We start from the raw sequence: 20,485 nt of genomic DNA on the forward strand, positions 1-20,485 counted from the left end.
CACCGGGCGCAACATTTGGGGGGGCGCAAGTCCAGAGGGAAGGGACAAGCAATCGAGGCTTGGCTGGGGTGAGGGATCGTCGTCTCCGTTTGGCCGGCCCCCCTCGAGGAAGCGGGAGGGAAAAGAGCCGCGCAGCAGCAGCAGGGAGGAGGAGGTGGAGCAGCAAAGCCGGGAGGAGAGCGGGCCCGTCCAGGAGGAGGCGTGATGCTCGGGACCGATCGGGGCTCCGGTTCGACAGGCGCCGGCGGCCGGCTACAGCCTGCCGGCCCGCGTCTTCCTTCCCCCTCGGAGAACTCAGCGGAGAAGGGCAAAACTAGTTTGAGTTGGTTCTGCGGAGTCTCTTTGGCTCTGGCGCCCCCCTACCGCTTGTCTCCCTCCTGCCATACCAGTCCCAGGGGGCACCGACCCCCCACATTGACCCTAACTTCCATGTGGTTTGCTCCTGAGTAGCCTCTGGTTGGGCAGAAGAGCTTGTCCACCTGGAAAGGCAGCCCACCTAGGAGAAAGAAAACTCTTATCCTAAACATCTGCTGCCTTGGGAGAGATCTCCCAGTGGTGGAGTTTCCTTCCTTGGAGGTTTTTAAACAGGTCGGTTGGCCACCTGTCATGAATGCTTTAGCTGAGATTCCTGCATTGAGGGGGTTGGGCTAGATGACCCTTGGGTCCCTTCCAGCTCTGTGATTCTATGAGAGAAGAAAAGGCTCAGGAGTAAACACTACACAAATACCGAGTGGAGTCCCCAACATGGTTGGATGGCACCTGGAACACCTTCATCAGTGAGGCCGAGAGGGGGGCTGTCATCTGGGCAGCAGTCAGTGGCGTAGCGTGGGGGGTGCAGGGGGTGCCGGCCGCATCGGGCGCAACATCTGGGGGTTAGGGTTAGGGGGCGCAAATCCACGAGTTAGGGGGCGCAAATTACTTTCCTTGCCCCGGGTGCTGACAACGCACGCTACGCCACTGTTGGGTGCACTCCAGAATTTGGCACCCCAAAGGTTAAGAAGGGCAAGAAAGAAAGATAAAAGGTTAATTTTATTGAGTCAAAAAGGGCATTGGCACATTCATTAAGAACTTTACTGCAGAATTGCAGTGGGGTTGGGGAAGTTTCAAGGCAAGAATCTGAAGGAAGCAACATGGAAGGCTTTCTGGGCAATGGCAGAGGATGGGCTTAAGTAGCAAATGAGCATAAAGGGAACAGGTCTCCTCAAGAAAAAGGCACCTGGTCAGGCTTAAATGCAAAAGATAGAGGAAGGGGAGAGAGTCAGGGCTTGGCCAGCTGTCTGGGTTTGCAAGCATGGGGGGGGGGGTTAATAACTGTCCTTATATATGCAAGAAAGTGGCTTGATGTGTTGGAGTTGAGGGTTCCTTTTCACTATGCAGAGAGATGACAGTAAGAGCTGTTTGACAGTGGAATTTGCTGCCAAGGAGTGTGGTGGAGTCTCCTTCTTTGGAGGTCTTTAAGCAGAGGCTTGACAACCATATGTCAGGAGTGCTCTGATGGTGTTTCCTGCTTGGCAGGGGGTTGGACTTGATGACCCTTGTGGTCTCTTCCAACTCTATGATTCTATTCTTGATTCTATGAGAACTCTTTCTGTTGGAGAGATTCCTAGCTGCTGTGGTGAAAGCATCACTGTTTATACTCAGGTTGAGCTTTAATAAATATAAACAAAGATTACCAATCCTGTGCTCCTGGCAGTTACCAGGTTGGGGGGAAATTAAACAGTGCCAGTCAGGAAGCACTTACCCTAGATGTCTGAGAAAAGACTTCCAAAATTGCATCTTCATTCTGCTTCCCCTGCGAGTAGGGGTAAAGGGATTGACGTACCTCTTGTGCTTTTCTCCCTGGAGCCTCCCGTGATTTAAACTTCTTTGCTAGCTGTTGTTGGGGAGGTGGGCAGGGACACTTTAGCTAATCATATTGGCTTGACAGAAGGAGCCTGATGCTCTTTTGTTTACTTTAAATTTACAAATGAGAAGAGAGGGAGGCCGGGTTTTACAGTCAAAGAGACAGTAATGAATGGATATACCAGGAAGTGTTGCAAGTCAGCTTGTTTGAAACATGCTGTAATAGAGGCTTTCTCTCCAGGCATCTCCAGGCCAAAACAGAGCATCCTTTCACAGGGAACGCTACTATAGCAAATGCTAGATTTTAGGAGTGCTTCATAGCACAGTTTTTTTTGAGGTATCTACAGATGGTGCCTTTGATGCTTTAGCAGATGCAAGGCACATCTAGGCAGTTTGGCTTCAATGGAACTGCATAGCCAATGATACCCAGCTTGCCATGGATACGTAATGTTTGTTCAGGAGTATAAAAAAGTATTTCTAATGTCTGTGCCATTTGTTTTGGGAACTGGGTCTTTCCAACTGTCATTCTTAGCATGAATTCTTCAGTACAGTAAGTGGCGTCTAGGCCCTGATGCAAACCAGTGCTCAGGATTACCTTTCAGGCTAAATTAATTCAATGGATTATACTGAATTAGTTGCAAATTGAACTTTTTTCAGGTTTGTCCATCTCTTGACGCCTCCTATTCAAAGCTATTGAAACAAACCCTGGAAACTTTAATAGAGATATTGGCGGCACTTCCTTCTTCCAAATCCTGCTGCATCCAAAGAGAAGTAACATTTTTGTTAGCTGTTCAACCCACTCTGCAATCAATCTAATACACTATAGTCCTATAATAATTGAGTCAGGCAAATCATGAGCAAATTGTAGCCATTTTATCCAATAGTCTCTATTTCTGTACAAGTGCTCAGTTGGAATTTCAACTTCATTTCTCCTAAGCCCTTTTGGGATTGATCGCCACATTATCTTTTCCAAAACTATAGGGTTTCCATGAATCACCCCTACATTCACATTTGAAGTAGCCTAAAAACATTATTTTGGACCCAAAGGCTAGCATCCCATGAAGGAAGGGCTCCCTCTTTGGTGGAAAGATTCACTCCTCTAGCTAGAGCTCTGCCCTTATCAGTGCTGCTTAGGAGACAGATGTGCATTCCTCCTCATGAGAATATGATTCACATAAGAATGATCCATTGTCTGAAAGAAGCAGCAGCATGACAACAAAGACTTAAGTTGCCCTTGCAAACAATTAGAATCTGTCTTGGTGAGGCAGATATGACAAAAGTACAGCCATAAATTATTCCCATCATTTCTCTAAAGACAGCCAAAGAGAAGCCCTAAGTATGAAACCCTTGATGAATATCCAGCTCATTACACAGAAAAATGATCTCTACACCTCATGGCTGGTTATGTGCACTGAAGGAGACTTGCCTCTCTCATTCTTCTATTATTGTGATTTTTTTTACCTCACTTTATGTGATTCTCTGATTTTTTCCTAAATTAACAGATCTTACACTGCTTAATTTTTTTATACTTTTAACAAAAGTACAGGATTTACCATGTCCTATAGCATATCACTTTCACACATGATGTTGCATCAATAATTCCTATTAATATAACTTTTTGAACAATAATATTGTGAAATTATACCTTCTCTAAAAAAGCAGTCAAAGTAAGCTGTCATTGCCTCAGAGTTAGCATCTGCTGGTAGAGGCAGTAAACCTGCCTTTGGGTGGTACCACTTTATTTATTTAGAGTATTTAAATCCCACCTTTCAGTAAAAATTCCAGGATCAGCTTACATATACTTGTGCAATGGAACTTCCTTCCCCCTCTCTCCTTCTCCGCCATATTCCTTGAACTTTCCAGAACAGATCACAAAGGCAGGAGTGGGGAGGTGGGAGTTCCATTGTGCAGTTGTAAACCCTTGCCCTATTGAATGAGTGTGCTGAATACTGCCCATTGTTTAATGTGTGTAGGTAGAAACACTAGAAGCTTCATTCTGGCTTCATCTTCTATTTTGTAACATTGTGTTTTTAAGACTCCAATATTTTCTAAGTTTTGTTATAATTTTCATCAAGTCTGTGAGCTTTTTATGAGCATCTGGAAATTTCGTCGTTTGATTTTAATCGCACAACTTTAGACAATTTTGTGATGATGATACATAGTCTTTTTTTCTTTTCTGCTTCTAGCAGTTGTCACTGTATTTAGGCAACATGTGTGTCTGGGAGCTGTCTAGATACTAAAACTAAAATATTAACATATTCACAGAGGGGTTTTTATAGCATGATGATATGGTCGTCTTTAGAGTTTGCAGCTCTCACTGAAAATCTAATTACATTATTCTGTTTTGAGCAGCCCTAAATTAGATTTGCAGTGGAGATTCACAACCAGCTATGGGACTGGCAAAGAGAAATAGTTTTATATACCTTCAACTGGTACTTACAAAACACGTTTTTCCTCAGGTGCTGTAAAATACTTTCAGAGTGCTTAACAGAGACACAGCAGAGTTCATAAAACAGAAAGCCCCCAGCAAAAATAAATAAATATGCATTATTAGTGAATGGCGGCAGGTGCCACATACATATGGAGGAAGCAAAACTAATAGAGTCCTTTTAGAAATGCATTGACAGAATGTACAACACAATTACCAACTGCAGCTCCATCTTCCTCATATCTGAACGGTGTGAACAATACAATAAACATTCACTATGCAGTATCCAGTGATTTGATTGCTGAAGGAAACATCTGTTCAGCAGTAGCAATTTTGTCTCTGTGGTAGGTTTCAAATGATGTCATCCCTCCTCTCCCCCACCAAGTTCATTTTTATGTTAGAGCCTCTGTGTGGTGACATTTTCTGCTGAGGAATAATTATGAGCCTTCAGTTGTGTCCTACTGTGAATGTCCCACTTTAGTATCACAATTAGCAGTGGATCAATTTAACAAAGGCAAGAAATGGTTTTCATACCTTAATGTCATAGCATGCATAGATCCCCAAGAGGAGGAGACCATGATCAAATCAGCAGATCCTATATGCCTACCCACAGAATTATGTCTTTTTTCATGAGTTGTCATTTTCAGCATGTGCACTGTATAATTCATTGTACTTTAGTGCCACGTTAACCATAGTACAATAGTGAAGCACTTGCTGTTTGGATCCAGACATGCTTCTGCAGAAGTGGAAAAACTCCTTTCATTCATGCAAAGAACCATGATCCAGTGGGAATAGCTCACAAGAGGAAGAAGACTGGGCAGCAGCTTTGCCAGTTCCTCATTCCTCTTGCAGACTCATGCATCACTTCCCTTGCTGTTCCATAGAGTCCCTCCAGCTTTTCAGGAGATAGACACCTGCAGCGGTGAGAAATTGATTAAAATCACCGCACCACACCATTTCTCTGGTGCTAGCTATTCAAACAAAGATGAAGCCTAGGTAACTTTTGAACTCGCATCAGCATATAAAGTTGTGGTGCCTCAGGGCACATTGCTGCACTCGAGGTGCTTTTATTCATTCCCTCCTGTATCCTCAGGTATACATAGGTAACTTCTTAAATTGCTTATTATTCAGAAACTCAGGTTTACAGTCATCTGTAATTGACCATAGCCCATTAAGTTAGATAGCACATACAGCTGAAAGGTTCTAATGTGGCCAGCAATGTTTTCACAGTACTGGTGTCTGCCTTTCAATACATCACAGACAAGGAGCTAGGGGCTGTGCTGTGCCCTGACCGTTAATGAGGATGTATATTGTTTATATTCTGGTATTAGTACATGATGAATAGTTGCTATTTTATCACCTTGTATATAATGTATCCAACAGCCAGATTGCGGAGGAAACAATTTGCAGACAATATATACACACACAGTTTACTTTCTAAGAGGGCAAAGGATGATATTGTGGCTGGGGGACAGACGGACTATAAAAAGCATTCATTTTTGGTATTAAACCTTTTCCAAAACAGCAAGCCTCTTCTCCTTGAAGTCCAATTTTATTTATACTACATGTGCAATGCTATGTTCTTATTTTTTTTCCTCTCTCTCTTTAGGATTCTCTACCCAAGAAGAATTTGTGTATGATATTGAGTTTGAATCTGATAGAGTGGCATCTCAGCTGAAGTCTGCAGTAGTTATAAACTTGCTGAAGAAATTTCGGGATCTGAAAACTGGAATTGTGACCTTGATCTTCAATATCATATTTGCACCTAGCAAACCAATGAGGTACAGTGCCCAGTTGTGATTTCTCTAGGCCTGATACAAGGCCTCTTTTCTTTTCGTTGAAACCCCATTCTGCTGTTGTTTCTTCAGGCTTATTTAGGTCTGGATGTTTGATTCATATCTATAGCCAAGTATGGCATGTATGTCTATTAATTACATAGGACTAGAAATGCTTTTTCCTGTGTGCCTAGTGGATGGTGATAATTCTCTTATGCATCACAGACACCCAAGGGGCCTGTAAATACTGGCTACCACTATTCCTGTGCATTCAATAGATCTTTCCAGGTGCTTCCTTTCATGCAACTGTGGTCACATGGAGAGACAGAATATGCTAGCCTAACCCCTACATTCTCGAAATAAGTAAATAAAATTTAAAATTGCCAAGTAGCACCTTAGAGACCAACATGCATACTAAAATATGATGTACAATTTACAATCAGGTTTTTTATGTGGAGTGATGGCATGGAACCTTATAAAAAACAACAGTTGCTCTCCTGATTTCTGAAGCTGTGTTTCTAGTTCAACAATTCATTCTGATGCAGGAATCTGAATTTCTACATGGAGATCCATAAAAACGTCTGCATTCATATGATGCAAATACATGTTGGAACTGTGCCATCTCTTAAAGTGACCACAGAAGCTTGCTTGCATAAGTGTCATATGCCCTGGGGTTCATACACAGCACTATATCAACAGCAAGGAGTAAATACATTCTGTTCCTTCCAAATTTCCTTCCTGCTTTTCTTTTGAAAATGACCAATTCTGGCCATTTTTATATCAATTGCCCTAGCTGGGCAATGAGTGTCAATCTAAGAAGAGTTGAATTGTTCTGAAAATGCACTACTTCTCATTATGTGAAACACCAAATGGTGTCTCATCCTGCATCATTATGGGAGAGCGAAGAACAGTGAAGAAAATAAATCTAGGGGCTTTTGGATAACGTTTGACTGAGATATATGAAATCAGATTCTACTTCTCTGTGGAATTTATTGGATGGTGTTGGACAGCTCATTGTCACTCATCCTTTGTCCCACAGTATATTTTATTGTTGTCAAGATTAACTATATCGGAAGAACACGTTAAATAGTTACAGCAGTTCAGGGGTGGGTGGAGAGAATAATAATTCTTTTTAAGCTGCAGCTTCTTTAGGAATAAAATTCCATCTCCAGTGAAGTCTGTGGGAGTTGTCATTGACTTTAATGACAGAATTTTACATTTCTTTGGAAACTAGAACTTAAATTACATCTCAATTACTGAGCTGTCAAACTGTTGCCATACTGTAAACAGTTCTCCTTTTCAGCAACATGATAAATCAAGGTGTCACCTTGCAGAAATCAAGACTGCTACTGAAATGTAAGCGTAAGGTGAATTAGACTGCGCCAATTAGTTTGGTTCTTCATTCTTTACAGAAACAGATGGGGAAAATAATGTGATATTTAGCTGACAGCCCTTTCCAAAGTAAGAATGGATATACTATCCTGCATAAAAATAATATCTGCAATCCAATTTATGACCAGCTGTGTAATGCATTACAGGTCTACAAGAATATAAGTGCACCTTGCACATTGATTTATTTGACTTAGGTTGCATTATGCCTTCTATTATAATGAATATTTTAAACTTAATTTTGAAGGCATCCGGCAACGTTGGTGGTACAGTGTGTCACGGGAGGCATTTGGAAGTTTCCAATACTGTTTGTTGCCACTGAACCAGAAGTGGATGATGTCATCAATATTGAGGCAGCTGGCTTAAACAAGGAATCGGTAGTTAAATTTAAGCTTACAAGCCAAACAAGGTAAGAATATCTAAGGGGGAAAACCTAAAGGTCTTTTTCGAGGATGAAATGTAGCATCCAACGGGATTCAGCTTGTTTAAGGACAATATGCAACTAGTCAATAAGACTGATACCAGATTCCTCCCCCCACCCAAAAAATAAATAAATCCCAATGAGCAAGTAGATCAGGACATGTTTGGAAATAATGCTATACTAAGAATGTGGTGCCTAAACAGGTTAACATTTATTGAGGCTGTGGGACCGTAGAAATAATTGAGGAATCCCATACACAAACACACTAATAGAAATTGTTTCAGGTGAATAACTTTCCTGGATCATTATGGGGATATAACTATCATCATCATCATCAGACTATTATTATTCTTGTGTAATGATGTGGCATAAAAAATAAATATATTGTCGAAAGATGTTCTGTCTAAAATGATGGTGTTCCTTGTACCTAGAGCATTTTGGGGTTTGCATTTGTTTCTTGCAACAAGTTTCAGGCACTGCCCTAGCTCTGCCTTGCCCTAACAAAAATGAATGAATGAATGAATCAAAAAAACTATTACTAAACAAAACGTGCCAAACAAAAATTCTGATTAACTGAAAATGTTACATAGTTAGATAATGATATCATCTACCAGGAAGTGAATCAGGGCAAATTACTGGGAGTAAATTAAGGCCTTTCTCCCCGGGCTCCATTTTGTATCAACGTGTGTGTGTTGTATTAACTAGGAAATAATGGAAACAAAGATGAAATCCTAGTCATTAAGCAAGGACTCGATAGCAGACTGTTGTTACAGCATTTCCAATGGTATCTTAGAATGTTAATAATTAGTGGTAAATGCAAAGGATTACGTTACATTTAAAAGTACAAGGCAAAGCTGGGAAGGGTAGTATTGTTGCAGGCCACCTCCCCCTCTGAGTAGCACGAGAGTCCAGGGTTCCAGGTACTTATCGAGGGTTCATGTTCCCTTTTATAAATGAGGCACAGTGCAGACTTTGGTGCCATTCTGACATATGGTTTATTTACACCTATATACAACCTGAGCCTGTGATGGAGGGATTCACAGCATCAGCACCCCAAGAGGGTCTTGCTTCTCCCACAGCCAAAGCCTTGGATCCCTGCAGAAATCAGTCAGGCGCTCTCTCTGCCTTTTCAAACCTGCTGCTTTTGCCTCCATCTTCTCGCTCACATAAACATCCCAGTTCAACTCCCTATCTGTCAGTTGCCCCTTAATTCCCCTTAATGACTCATCACCCAGGCTGTCACTTCACAGGAAGCTAGTTTGGCTTGATTGGATATTAACACTTGCTCAATCCAGGTATTAGGGGGGTCTGACACCATCTTAACACCCCAGACTCATAACAGTATATACATGAGAGACCACATTGTCTTCCAATAAAAGAGTGGGATTTAATTCAATAAATAGAAGATAAATATGTTTGCAGCATAATACAGTGGTACCTCGGGTTAAGTACTTAATTCGTTCCGGAGGTCCGTACTTAACCTGAAACTGTTCTTAACCTGAAGACCACTTTAGCTAATGGGGCCTCCTGCTGCCGCCATGCCGCCGGAGCACGATTTCTGTTCTCATCCTGAAGCAAAGTTCTTAACCTGAAGCACTATTTCTGGGTTAGCGGAGTCTGTAACCTGAAGCGTATGTAACCTGAAGCGTATGTAACCCGAGGTACCATACCACTGTATAAGGATTCTGGAGAGGGATAATTTGAAAAGCCTATAAAATCCTGCCTCAAAAACATGGTGATGTTTTAAAACTCCCAGATTCTTCTCCCACTAGGATTTGAAGCCCAAACAAAACAATGCCTTGGCTGTCCAATTCTTTCCACTGACTCAGCAAAGTCCTTGTCAGCCAGGGATCATGAGAGCTTTGAAACCCAAAACCAGAGTCCTCACCAGCTTCTTAAAATTAGGTCTATGTAATATAATGGAGCTACGCCACTCCATTACATTGCACAGGGCTTGATTTTAAGAAGTGCATGGGGCAAAATCTGGGATGGGGTTGGAACTGTAGCAATAGCTCCTCCCTCTTACGGCATATTTTGCCCCACATATCTTTTTTCCTACTCTAATAGGAACTAATGGAGTAGATTTACTTCTCTGCCCATAAGATTTGATGGTTCCATTCGTTTCTATGGCCAGGGTTGTCAACGTGCTTTCCTGGGTCCAGTACATTGTATGTAGATTCGGGTCTTCCTGCATTCTTACCCCTTGCAATCTATTGGCAAGCACTGCTGCTTACAAACATATATTATCTCAGTCTAATTCTATGTCTCAGGGTTGTTCTGAAGATAAAAAGGAGGGGGGACAATGCACAAAGCCTTGAGCTGCTAGGAGGAGTAAACATGAACAATGAAAACACCCCCCCCACACACACACACATTCCTTTAACTGCTACATTCCACAGTGTCGATACTTTAAAGCAAAATGAGAAAAACAGAAAAAAAAAGCTTGCCAACCCAGGTCAAGAATGACATGCAAAAAAAAGAAATGTGTGCACTTTCACAACTTTGGCAGCTGAATCATCTACCTCACAGTATTGTTGTGAAGATAAAAAGGGGCGAAGGGGAAGGCCACGTACACAGCTTTGAGCCTTTCTTGGTAGAGGAAAAGGAAGCTACAGTATAACATTTGCTCACCATGTTGAGAAATAATAATAATAAAAAATAATTTTTTATTTATACCCCGCCCTTCCCAGTTCAGAAAACCGAGCTCAGGGCGGCTAACAACAAATTTAAAACTCTTAATTGTAATACAACATAGAAGCAGCATAAAATACAGTATAAAAGCACGAATAACGATAAATAAGCAAGTAAAATGCCTGAAAAGTTCATGCACACCGCTCCATGCTTTAACTGCAAGATCACACAGCCCAGGCATTTTAGAACAATAAACAATTTGCCAACCCTGATTGAAACAAACAAAAGAGAACACACAAGAGGAAAATATCTCATGGTAGCCCTGCCCTCCTCAAACTGTTTTCCTGGTGAGTCAATGCTGCTTTTGTTTTTCCTGCTTGCTCCCAGTGGCAGCAAACACCTTAAAAGCAGAGAGATGGTGAGGAGGAGGCAGCAGCAATGCTGGTGTGTGCCACAACCACACCCTCAGATAGTAGCCCTAGGGAGTCCTTCTCTGGGTTGGGAACATACAGTGTATGGAAGATATAGCCACAGATGCCTGCAAGCATGATGTATTTGCTGCTTCCTGCTGCCACAGGGCAGGCCTTCTTGCTTCCCTCTGCTGGCTGGCTCCTGCTTGAGTAGCTCTTACCTGGAGGTGAAAGCGGCCTGTTTTGGTGCTCCTCTGCCTCCTTGCTCCACCCTCTCTTGCTACTTTCTTCTGCTCCTGTGCTTTCCAGTGGCTAAAGCACTGCAAATGGGCTTCCTTGTGGATCTGCATGCAAGTAACACAGACAGGTAACAGTTGCTGGTCCATATGGTAGACCCATTCTGACATTGGGCCCGGTACCACCTATACCCATCTTTCAGTGGGCCTGCCTCTGTGAGTGAAGAAAAAACATGATCTGCAGGCCAAATACACCTCCACAGAGGGGAATGAAGGTGGGGAAAAGGACAGAGTATTTCTTATCAGGCCTTGGATTGAGCCTAAATTCTGTTTTTCTTTTTCTTTTTTTAAGAACTGAGGTAATTTCTGAAGTAATCTAAGGAAAGCTTTGGGAAGCTTGCCTATCTCTAAATAGTGGGAACAAGGAAGTTTTCATAATTTCTAAATCTAGCTTTTATTGCCTGTTCAGCTAAGTGTTTGGAAGAGAGGCGAGAGTGCGAGTTGAAATCTTAACTTCCTCACTTTCAAAGGATGTCCTTGGCCATTATTGATTTTCTGCAAAGAGCCCACTTCTCCCGCCTGTGTACCTGAGATGGACAGTTGCTATAGCTATCGCTCATGGCTGTCAGCGGAGAGGACCCTTCAAAATATGGCAGTGCTTTCTGTCACAATGGTGAAGCTATCAGGTTCAATAGAACAGGCTGTTTCTGAGCACAAAAGTTGAAGTAATTGCATTGGCAATGCTGTAATCTGCTGGTAGGTGTTTGATAGTAGTGAAGAGATCTAATGTTCCAGGAAAAGGTATAATAAAGTCTGAATCATTATAGTTATATAGAAAGAGGATCCATGATGCAAGCTTGATGCAGCCTATTCATGTCAGAGAAACCATAGAACAGCCTTTATTACACTTGGGAAATATTCCTCTCTGCCCCTATTTTCCCCATTCTTTCTATTCTCTAGCAAAGAATGTAGTTTGTTATGCTGACAATTCCCTTGATGAGCGCCCTTCTTCATATGTTTCTTCATCATCTTCTGAGGAATAGGAAAAACCTGCATTTGTTACACAGGGAAAGAAATCTGGCCCTGTTGACCTCATATCTAGAACTTTAAAGTACAGGAAGGTCATAAGGTTTCTAGCTTAGTAATGAAGGATTGGATGAATATTTGGATGAATATTTGAAGCCACTGTTTAAAATAACAGCGACCTGGCATGCCTTTCTTCTGTGAAAATGACTCTCATTCAGGTGTGGGAGGTGTGGGCCTTATGAGCTAGAAGGCCTCACTTGCCTGACTACAGTAGGAGAGTGCTATGAAAATGAATGGTGCTGTTAGACTTCTATTCGTTAGGGAAAAATATAGAACAAAATATTGATACCAGAACACCATAGCGTTGTGCACAGTCCTAAGCATATTGTAAATGAACTCAGCAAATCATACTTTGAGTAAAAAATGTTTAATATAGTTCTGTTAGTATGTTTTTAAATGTTTTATCTTTCACTAAATTTTGAAATATCCTTGGAAGTGTTTTTAATCTGCAGGCCAAATACACATATTTTACACATCACAGATCTAAATTGTGGGGTACATTACTTTCAAGATAGTGGCAATTAGTACTACTTTTAATGCTTTTATATAAGACAGGGATAAAGAACTGGATCTGCCCATATCTGGTCCACCCTCTGCATCCCACTTTTGGCAGATGTGAACAGCCATCCATCATAGAACATCATGGGAAACCCAGCCAGATCGGCGGGCTAGAAATAATAATAATAATAATAATAATAATAATAATAATAATAATAAAAAAAAAATAAAAAAAATTAGATGTCAGGTGATTGAGATGTCCGAGAAAGAATCAGTAGTGCACTCAAAGCATGCTACTGATTTTTTCCTCTCAGCCCCACTTGTATTCAAGCTATGGCTGCAAGGATTAATGCCAAAAGTTGGGCTTAAATTCAGCACCAACTGCAAGGCCCACTCTTGGTAGGGATCAACTGCACATAAGAGCTCAGACTTAGTGAAAACAATCCCAGCAGGTCTTCCAGTTTGTGCCCAATTTAAATGGCATAGAATGCAAGCCCCACTTGCCAAGGAATAGTCAAAAGTGTGGATCAAACCCCTTACCTTTTCCTTTGCACCCGTGGCTTTACTAGACATCATATGCTGCCCTAGGATCTTCTGGGGGAAAGGTGGGCTATACTGTATTTAGTAAACAAACAAACAAACAAACAAACAAACAAACAAACATGACAGCATGCATGGGGCAGATAAGGGTGACTGGGGTAAAATGTCATTTATCAAATAGGTCACATACTGCATTTGTCCCAGGAAACTAATACTTCATATTATTCATTACTCTGGTTGTCATCCCTCCTGGTTTTGCTGAACAAGCATTTTTATTGTGCTACCAGGAGAAGCTTAATTCCTTAGGCTTGCTATCAGACGAAGAATTGCCAGAATGTGGAATTCCCGATACTTTTTAAATCCTGAAAGTCTCAGGGAAGCTCAGACTTCTCTGTTTTCCTTAGATTTGATTGGGGCTTTTTCTCAGCCAGAACTCACCAGAAGTCAGTTCTGGCACCTCTCAGGTAGGCACCATTGCTATTCTAAGAGAATGATGGAGGTGTTCATTGTGAGTTTCTGCATCTCCCCCCCCCCCAAAAAAAAATTAGCACTGGGTCTGATGATTGTAATATTTATACCCACTCACCAGAAAGTAATAGGTGAAGCACCATGGTGCTGTACTATAAGCACAAGACAATGTAATTGAAGTGTGGCAAGTCTCACTGGGAAAAGCAGTACTTATTTCCTATCCCAACCATAACTAGGTGTGCCATGATTGCTGGTTGGCCATTTATTTCAAAAGTCAGAAAGAAATGAGGCATGGGATCATACTAATGATAAATGTAGTAAGCTTGTATCATGTTGAAAACTATACAGTGGTACCTTGGGTTAAGTACTTAATTCGTTCCGGAGGTCTGTTCTTAACCTGAAACTGTTCTTAACCTGAAATACCATTTTAGCTAACGGGGTCTCCTGCTGCCGCCGCGCCGCCAGAGCACAATTTCTGTTCTCATCCTGAAGCAAAGTTCTTAACCCGAGGTAATATTTCTGGGTTAGCAGAGTCTGTAACCTGAAGCGTATGTGTCAGAGCTGGCTCCAGGTCCCAGCTCACAGAGGACCAACGCTAGCCGGTAGTAATGTACAAAGGTCTTTATTGAAGTACAGTTTCCATTTTCAAGCCGGAGCGCCCCAGCTCTACGTCTAGGGTTTAGACCGGCGAAGCTCCATCTGAGTCTCCGCCCCCTGTACACCAGTTTAAGATTCTAGCCTTACTCCACCTCTTCCGTCTCTCCTTTCTCCTCTGGGTCCTGCTACCCCCCGGGGTCCCTTCCTTCCTGGATTCCTCTGACGCTGACCCCCCTGACTCCTCCCGCTCTTTTCGTCGGGCTTTGGGACCTGGCTCCCTATCCGGGCTGCCAACTGCTCCGCCCTCCTGTACATTTGAACTTGGCGCGCGCGCCCAGCCTTCAACCTTCCTCTCGACCGTTTCCTCGCTCCCCGATGGAGGCGTGGCCAATCCTGACTCATGTCCTCCCGCTGGCAGTGCGCCGCCTGATCCCGATGCCTGGGACTCCTTCCCCCTACTGCACTCTGGTGTGGACACTGGTACTGATTCCCTACGGCTGCTCTCTGAGTCCCCTCTGGCCCCTTCTTCCTGGGGTGCCCTCCTAGGCACCCCCCTTGCTCTGACCATGGGAGCCCCTTTCTGTGAATCTTCCGATTCGCTGGAAAGACTCAGAGACCTCGGACCGCTGTCATCGCTAACATTTCCTTCGGACTCCTCCCCCTCGCTCTCTATTTCCTCCCTTTCTTGTGCCTCTGCTCCTGAACCCCTGACAGTATGTAACCCAAGGTACCACTGTATACAAAAAGACATGTACAGTGGTACCTCGGGTTAAGTTCTTAATTCGTTCTGGAGGTCCGTTCTTAACCTGAAACCATTCTTAACCTAACCTTTTGCTAATGGGTTCCCTCTGCCACTGCACCGCTAGCACGTGATTTCTGTTCTCATCCTGGGGCAAAGTTCTCAACCCAAGGTACTATTTCTGGGTTAGCGGAGTCTGTAACCTGAAGCGTCTGTAACCTAAAGCGTCTGTAGCCTGAGGTACCACTGCATATGTTTTCACTGTCTAAATGAGAACATTGACAGAAATAGGCACCCCAAACCTTAGCAGCTGTTGAGTGGGCATACATACATACATACATACATACATTTATATCAGGTCTCTGCCAGATTTTATGAAGAAGTAGGGAAAGTAAGAAAAGAATCAAGTCCCTAGTAAAGAGTATGGTGTGTGGGGTATATAAGTACAGTGGTTAATATAAACTTGCTGTGAGCAAAATGTTACTCATATGCGTAGCAAGATTTCCTTGATACTGAAAAATACTTAAAATGTCTTATTGGAAAATGGCACTATGGAGGCACCAAGGTAATATTGGCCCCTGGCTGGGTTACCTAACAGTGTAACCAACCTTTATTTCATTAAGGGGTTTTGAGCTTTCTCTCCAAAAGTGCAGTGGGTTATCCATAGAGCTGAAATATCTTTCGTTGTCTAAACTTCATGCCCCAGAGTGATTGATTAAAGCAAAGTTTCTCTTGGACAGGTACATAATGCAATCAATGATGATAAATGATGGGCCCTTTATACTCCTGTAGTTATGTCATCATTTTCTTGAAAAGTGCCTATCAACTATCTTGCGCTTGTCATATTAAACTTTACCACTGTAAATTATCTCATGATAATAAGACTACCTTGAAATGTGCATTTCAAACAATACCCAATTGCTTTTTTCTTTTTTCAAAAAGCTCATTCTTAACCTTTCATAATTTTTGCTCCTCAAAAAGCTGTTTATATATATAAAAAATAAGGGAATTGTGGAATTGAAAAAGTAATTTTTTATTTATCTGACAAATTAAACTTATTTTTTTATTTCTGTGGACCTGGATCAAATTGTCCTGTTCAGCCGTCCTACTTCTATGTTTAATCAACATGCAAGGGGGAGGGGAAAGACAAGCACACTAACTCCTCCCTCCTTGCCCTCCATGAGTTGCATGGATAACCTCTGCAGCAGGGAGCCTTTTCAGCTCATAGAAGATTCCCATGTCTTGATTTTCCAGGATTTTAAATCACACAGGGAGCCTCCACTAAGAAAGAAGACTCCCTGTTGAAGTTATCCCTCCAATTTATGGATGGGGGTGGGAATGAGAAAGCAGAGTTAGGATGCTCCCCTCCTTCCGTGCTCCCCCTTCCGTGTTAATTAAACACAGAACACCTGAAGAAGCCTTGCTTTTGTTGGGAACTGTATTTTGAGTTAGAGATTGCATTGCTTATATAAAAAATGGCTGTGTACAGAAGGAAAATACGGTAATCAGTGCAATATTCACTTTGAAATACCAAGTGACCCAGTTTACCTTTGCGACATGTTCTTTAGAAACTAATTAATATGATTGGGTATAATCTAATAAACTTGAGAACACATCCACGGATGTATGAATAATGTAGAGGGCCTAAAAATAATATTTGGGGATTATTATTATTATTTTGCAGAGAATTACTTTGCGATCATAAATTGCTTCAAGAGCCAAGATTACTTTATTTGTAATAATCAAAAACTGCTACAAAATAAGCCCTGGCTCAATTAAGAATACATATGGTTCTTTAGGATGAGGGCTGTCTTTAGCTGTGTACTATCAGTGCCATGAAATAGTGGGCTTGTGCAGGATTTACAAATTCTGGAAGCAAAAACTATTCGCAGGGTAGTAATAGACCATTCCCTAATCCATGTGGGGATGTTTTTTATATAGTAAGTCTGGTCTGCAGTAGCAGGAACTGAAAGCAGCAACATGTTCTAGCACAGGCTTCCTCAACCTCAGCTCTCCAGAGGTTTTTGGCCTACAAATACCATGATCCCAAGCTAGCAGGACCAGTGGTCAGGGATGCTGGAAATTGTAGTCTCAAAACATCTGGAGGATTGAGGTTGAGGAAGCCTGTTCTAGCATGTCTACCCGCTCTTTTAGGGTCAGTGTTTTTATTTATTCCCTAAAGGCAAGTTAGACATTTTTTTTCCTTTGGTTACTGAGCAATCCAGTATTTTATTACTATTTTATTACTATCACTAAAAGTACCCTGTTATGTACTGAGTTGAATAGGATCCAAACTGCAGCAGTCTGATTGGTCCTAGAACAATAGGATCCAAAATGCAGCAGTCTGATTGGTCCTAGAACAATAGGATTCAGAATGCAGCAGTCTGATTGGTCTTAGAACAATGCAGCAGTATGATTGGTCGGCAGGAGCTACCCAATCCAGCTCCAGATAGAAGTGAATCCACAACCTGATTGGCCTACAGGAGAATTCCGGAATTAGCCAATCACGTGCAGCCCATTGTGTAAATAATGTATATAAAGCAGATACTTTGAGGGGACTTTCATTCTCTCCTCACCACTATGAGCTGAATAAAGAGCGTGAAATCACTTTGCGACTCTGAGTATATTTCATACCCTTAGGCTCATGATGTACTGCAACACTAATCTGGGTGATGTTGGCCTTCATTTCCTTTTTTGATGTTTTGGTTTGATCCGTTACTGCCCTGGAACCTGCAGAGAGAGGTGGTGAATGGAGAATTGCATTTTCTCATTTCTCCAGCTGATTCCCAGGCACAACTCTGCCCTATCCTACAAGAAGGATGTCAGCAACATTTCCTGGAATGCAAGGTTTTGAACTCTTACTGACTGGCATCTTATATGCTGGCCAAATAACCTTTCCAGTAGAGCTTGTTTGTTTTTTAAGTTAGGACTTATTAGGTCAATGATTTTCCTAACCAATTGTGTTTTAGATTCTTGAAGCTGCTGTTACTACGGTAAGTGTATGTGTGTGTGTGGTGTGTGCGTGCGTGCGTGCGCGCGCGCACTATTTCTTGCAGCTTCTCCTTACTTTGGAAGATTCCCAGATTCCTTGAAAGAAGTGTGGTAGATTGAATGGAACACATTTGCCTCCTTCTGTCCAAGTAAGGAGGAAACCACTAGTTAGACGAATGCCTGCAGTAAGGAGGATAAACTTACATTAAAAAACCATGTTAGTATATATATATTAGTATATATATATACCTCGTCGAAACGTCGCCTAGACACCCCAACTTTTACACGGGAAGACACCCGAGGACACCAAAACCTGCATTCCTGTACCCGTGAAAATCTACGAAAGCATATATATATATATATATATATATATATATGCGCACAAGTATTACAGCAAGCATTTCAGAAAGTCTCTTCAATAGGCAGGCTAAGAAAAGCAGTATATGTAAGAAGTTGAACAGCAGGAAGCACAGCTATAAGGCACCATTAATGTTTCATTGCTGATCTCCTGTAGCAGAATACCAATTATTTAGGACTACCGTTGCATGGTAATAAATGTTGTATGATATATTTTGATTGCTCTTCACTTAGGTACCCAGAGCCTTACACGGCATACTTCCTAACAGGCAGCGATCCAGAATTTGCTGTATCGCCTCAAGCTGGGGAACTTCTTCCACTTGACTCGACAGGAACCTGGATCACTGTTGGATTCAAGCCTAATATGTACAGCAAGAAACACACAGCAACATTAGTAATACAGGTGAGCCCTGACAATGGGATGCCTGATAGGGAACTTTACTGTAGTAAGCTCACGGACTTAGGGATTTTTTCTCTAAAATAAATGCTTATAAAATATCCTTTCTGTGACTAGATACCTCCTCCTAGTGAAATAGGTCAGCTCTACTATAAAGAAGGTACCTGAAAATGACTTTTGTTCTTGGTTGCTGTAGTATCCATATCACACTCCATCTATGTACAGAATTTACAGTGCGGAATTCTGAGTTGCCTTTCCTACCCATAGTGTGAGATGGCTCACTTGACCCAAACAAAGATGCTAGACGTTGATGCTGTTTATTTCAAGCACCCCATTAATCCCTGGGGTACAAATAAAGCCAGCAGCCCATTTATTATTTCTGCTTACTTCCTGCTGTGAACTAATTCCCTCAGAAGCTGCATCTCAAACTGTTGAGCATTAACAAGAGTTTTGATTACCTAGGGCGTTAGACAGTATACATATCTCTAACACTCTGATCTTAGTTCATAAAACGAAATGTTCTGCCTTGCTTTATTATTGCATGGTAATGTTTTTTTGCACCATGGTGCAGTTCTGGTAATGTGGCTTTTTGAGGCACCCCCTATGCTGGGAACAATAAATGACCTAATTACACACATTGTGGCAGATAGCTGTTGTCTGCTTCACAGTAATAGACTATGAACTCATTTCTAGTGAAATTTCTCTTTGGTGCTTTCAGACCACAGCAATGCAATGGATGTATGAGATCAACGGCCTGCCCCCACAAACTGTACCACCAAGTTCATCAGCAAAAGTCGACTGCAGCAATACCTATGTCAGATCAGCTACGGTGCAACAACGTAACTTTGTACGGGAAAATATGAAGCTGTTATCCACTGGCGTGTCCTCCACCATTAAAGGAGCACCTCTTGTTCTAAGAGCAAAATAAAGCATAATGCCCTCATTTTATAATTTTTTTTATTTTTTAGAAGAGTGGTATTTACTCAGACTAAATACTTTATACATAGTGAATTGTAAAACAATAAATTTTGTAACAATTCTAGTGAGCAACTCAGTGTAGAGTTTGTTTTACCTACTTGGGAGAATGTGTTGGGAATTTTTGCTGAGTTTTCCTGATCAAGTGGTGATAGCATATTAGCATAAAAATACTGCAGGATCTGCAATGTCCTAACATTGGAATACCACTGCGTCATTTTTAGGATAGCCATAATAGAAAAACCAAGCCCCCCAAGTATAGGGTACCATTGCAATCTACTATTGGTATTACTGAAGTTAATTAAGCACTTGGTTAGGGGCTTCCCAGAATCAAAGTCATTTCATTAACCAATGCATGTGCCGCATTGAATACTAATGCAATTTTATTAATACTAGTTCAATACAGGTGGTTTTAAAAAATACTTTTTGTTGCTTCCTACTTGTATCCTTTTTGACTTTCTGTAATCTAAGAACTACAAATTTTAAAAGTTGTTTCGAGCATTGCAAACAGCAAGGGCGCTTGGTAATGCCTGCCCCGCAGGATGCATTTATAATATTGATGGTGTGGAACTGGTAGGAGCTACTGATTTACTGTCTCTGCTGTGTCAGCTTCGTTGGCAAGAGTACAGTGAAATTATATCAGTAGCACAAGAACTGTGGAATTCTGGCTGAGCTATCCTTGGCAGAGAAGTGGGGGAAGATGCT

At 41.8% G+C, this 20,485-nt stretch overlaps 1 protein-coding gene across 1 annotated transcript in view; it reads left to right on the forward strand.

The window, feature by feature from the left end:
* CFAP47 (cilia and flagella associated protein 47) overlaps positions 1 to 19,848 on the forward strand; it is a 178,948-nt gene extending 159,100 nt beyond the window's left edge. Inside the window, exons 61-64 of the mRNA XM_083438942.1 lie at positions 5,880 to 6,051; positions 7,682 to 7,843; positions 18,643 to 18,811; positions 19,524 to 19,848. Of these exons, the coding sequence (XP_083295068.1) occupies positions 5,880 to 6,051; positions 7,682 to 7,843; positions 18,643 to 18,811; positions 19,524 to 19,733 (713 nt within the window). The 3' untranslated portion in view covers positions 19,734 to 19,848. The remainder of the gene's footprint in view (positions 1 to 5,879; positions 6,052 to 7,681; positions 7,844 to 18,642; positions 18,812 to 19,523) is intronic.
* Positions 19,849 to 20,485: the final 637 nt, after the last annotated feature.

This window comes from Podarcis tiliguerta, assembly GCF_965153285.1.
Source record: "Podarcis tiliguerta genome assembly, chromosome: 4".
In the NCBI taxonomy this organism is placed as follows: Eukaryota; Metazoa; Chordata; class Lepidosauria; order Squamata; family Lacertidae; genus Podarcis; species Podarcis tiliguerta.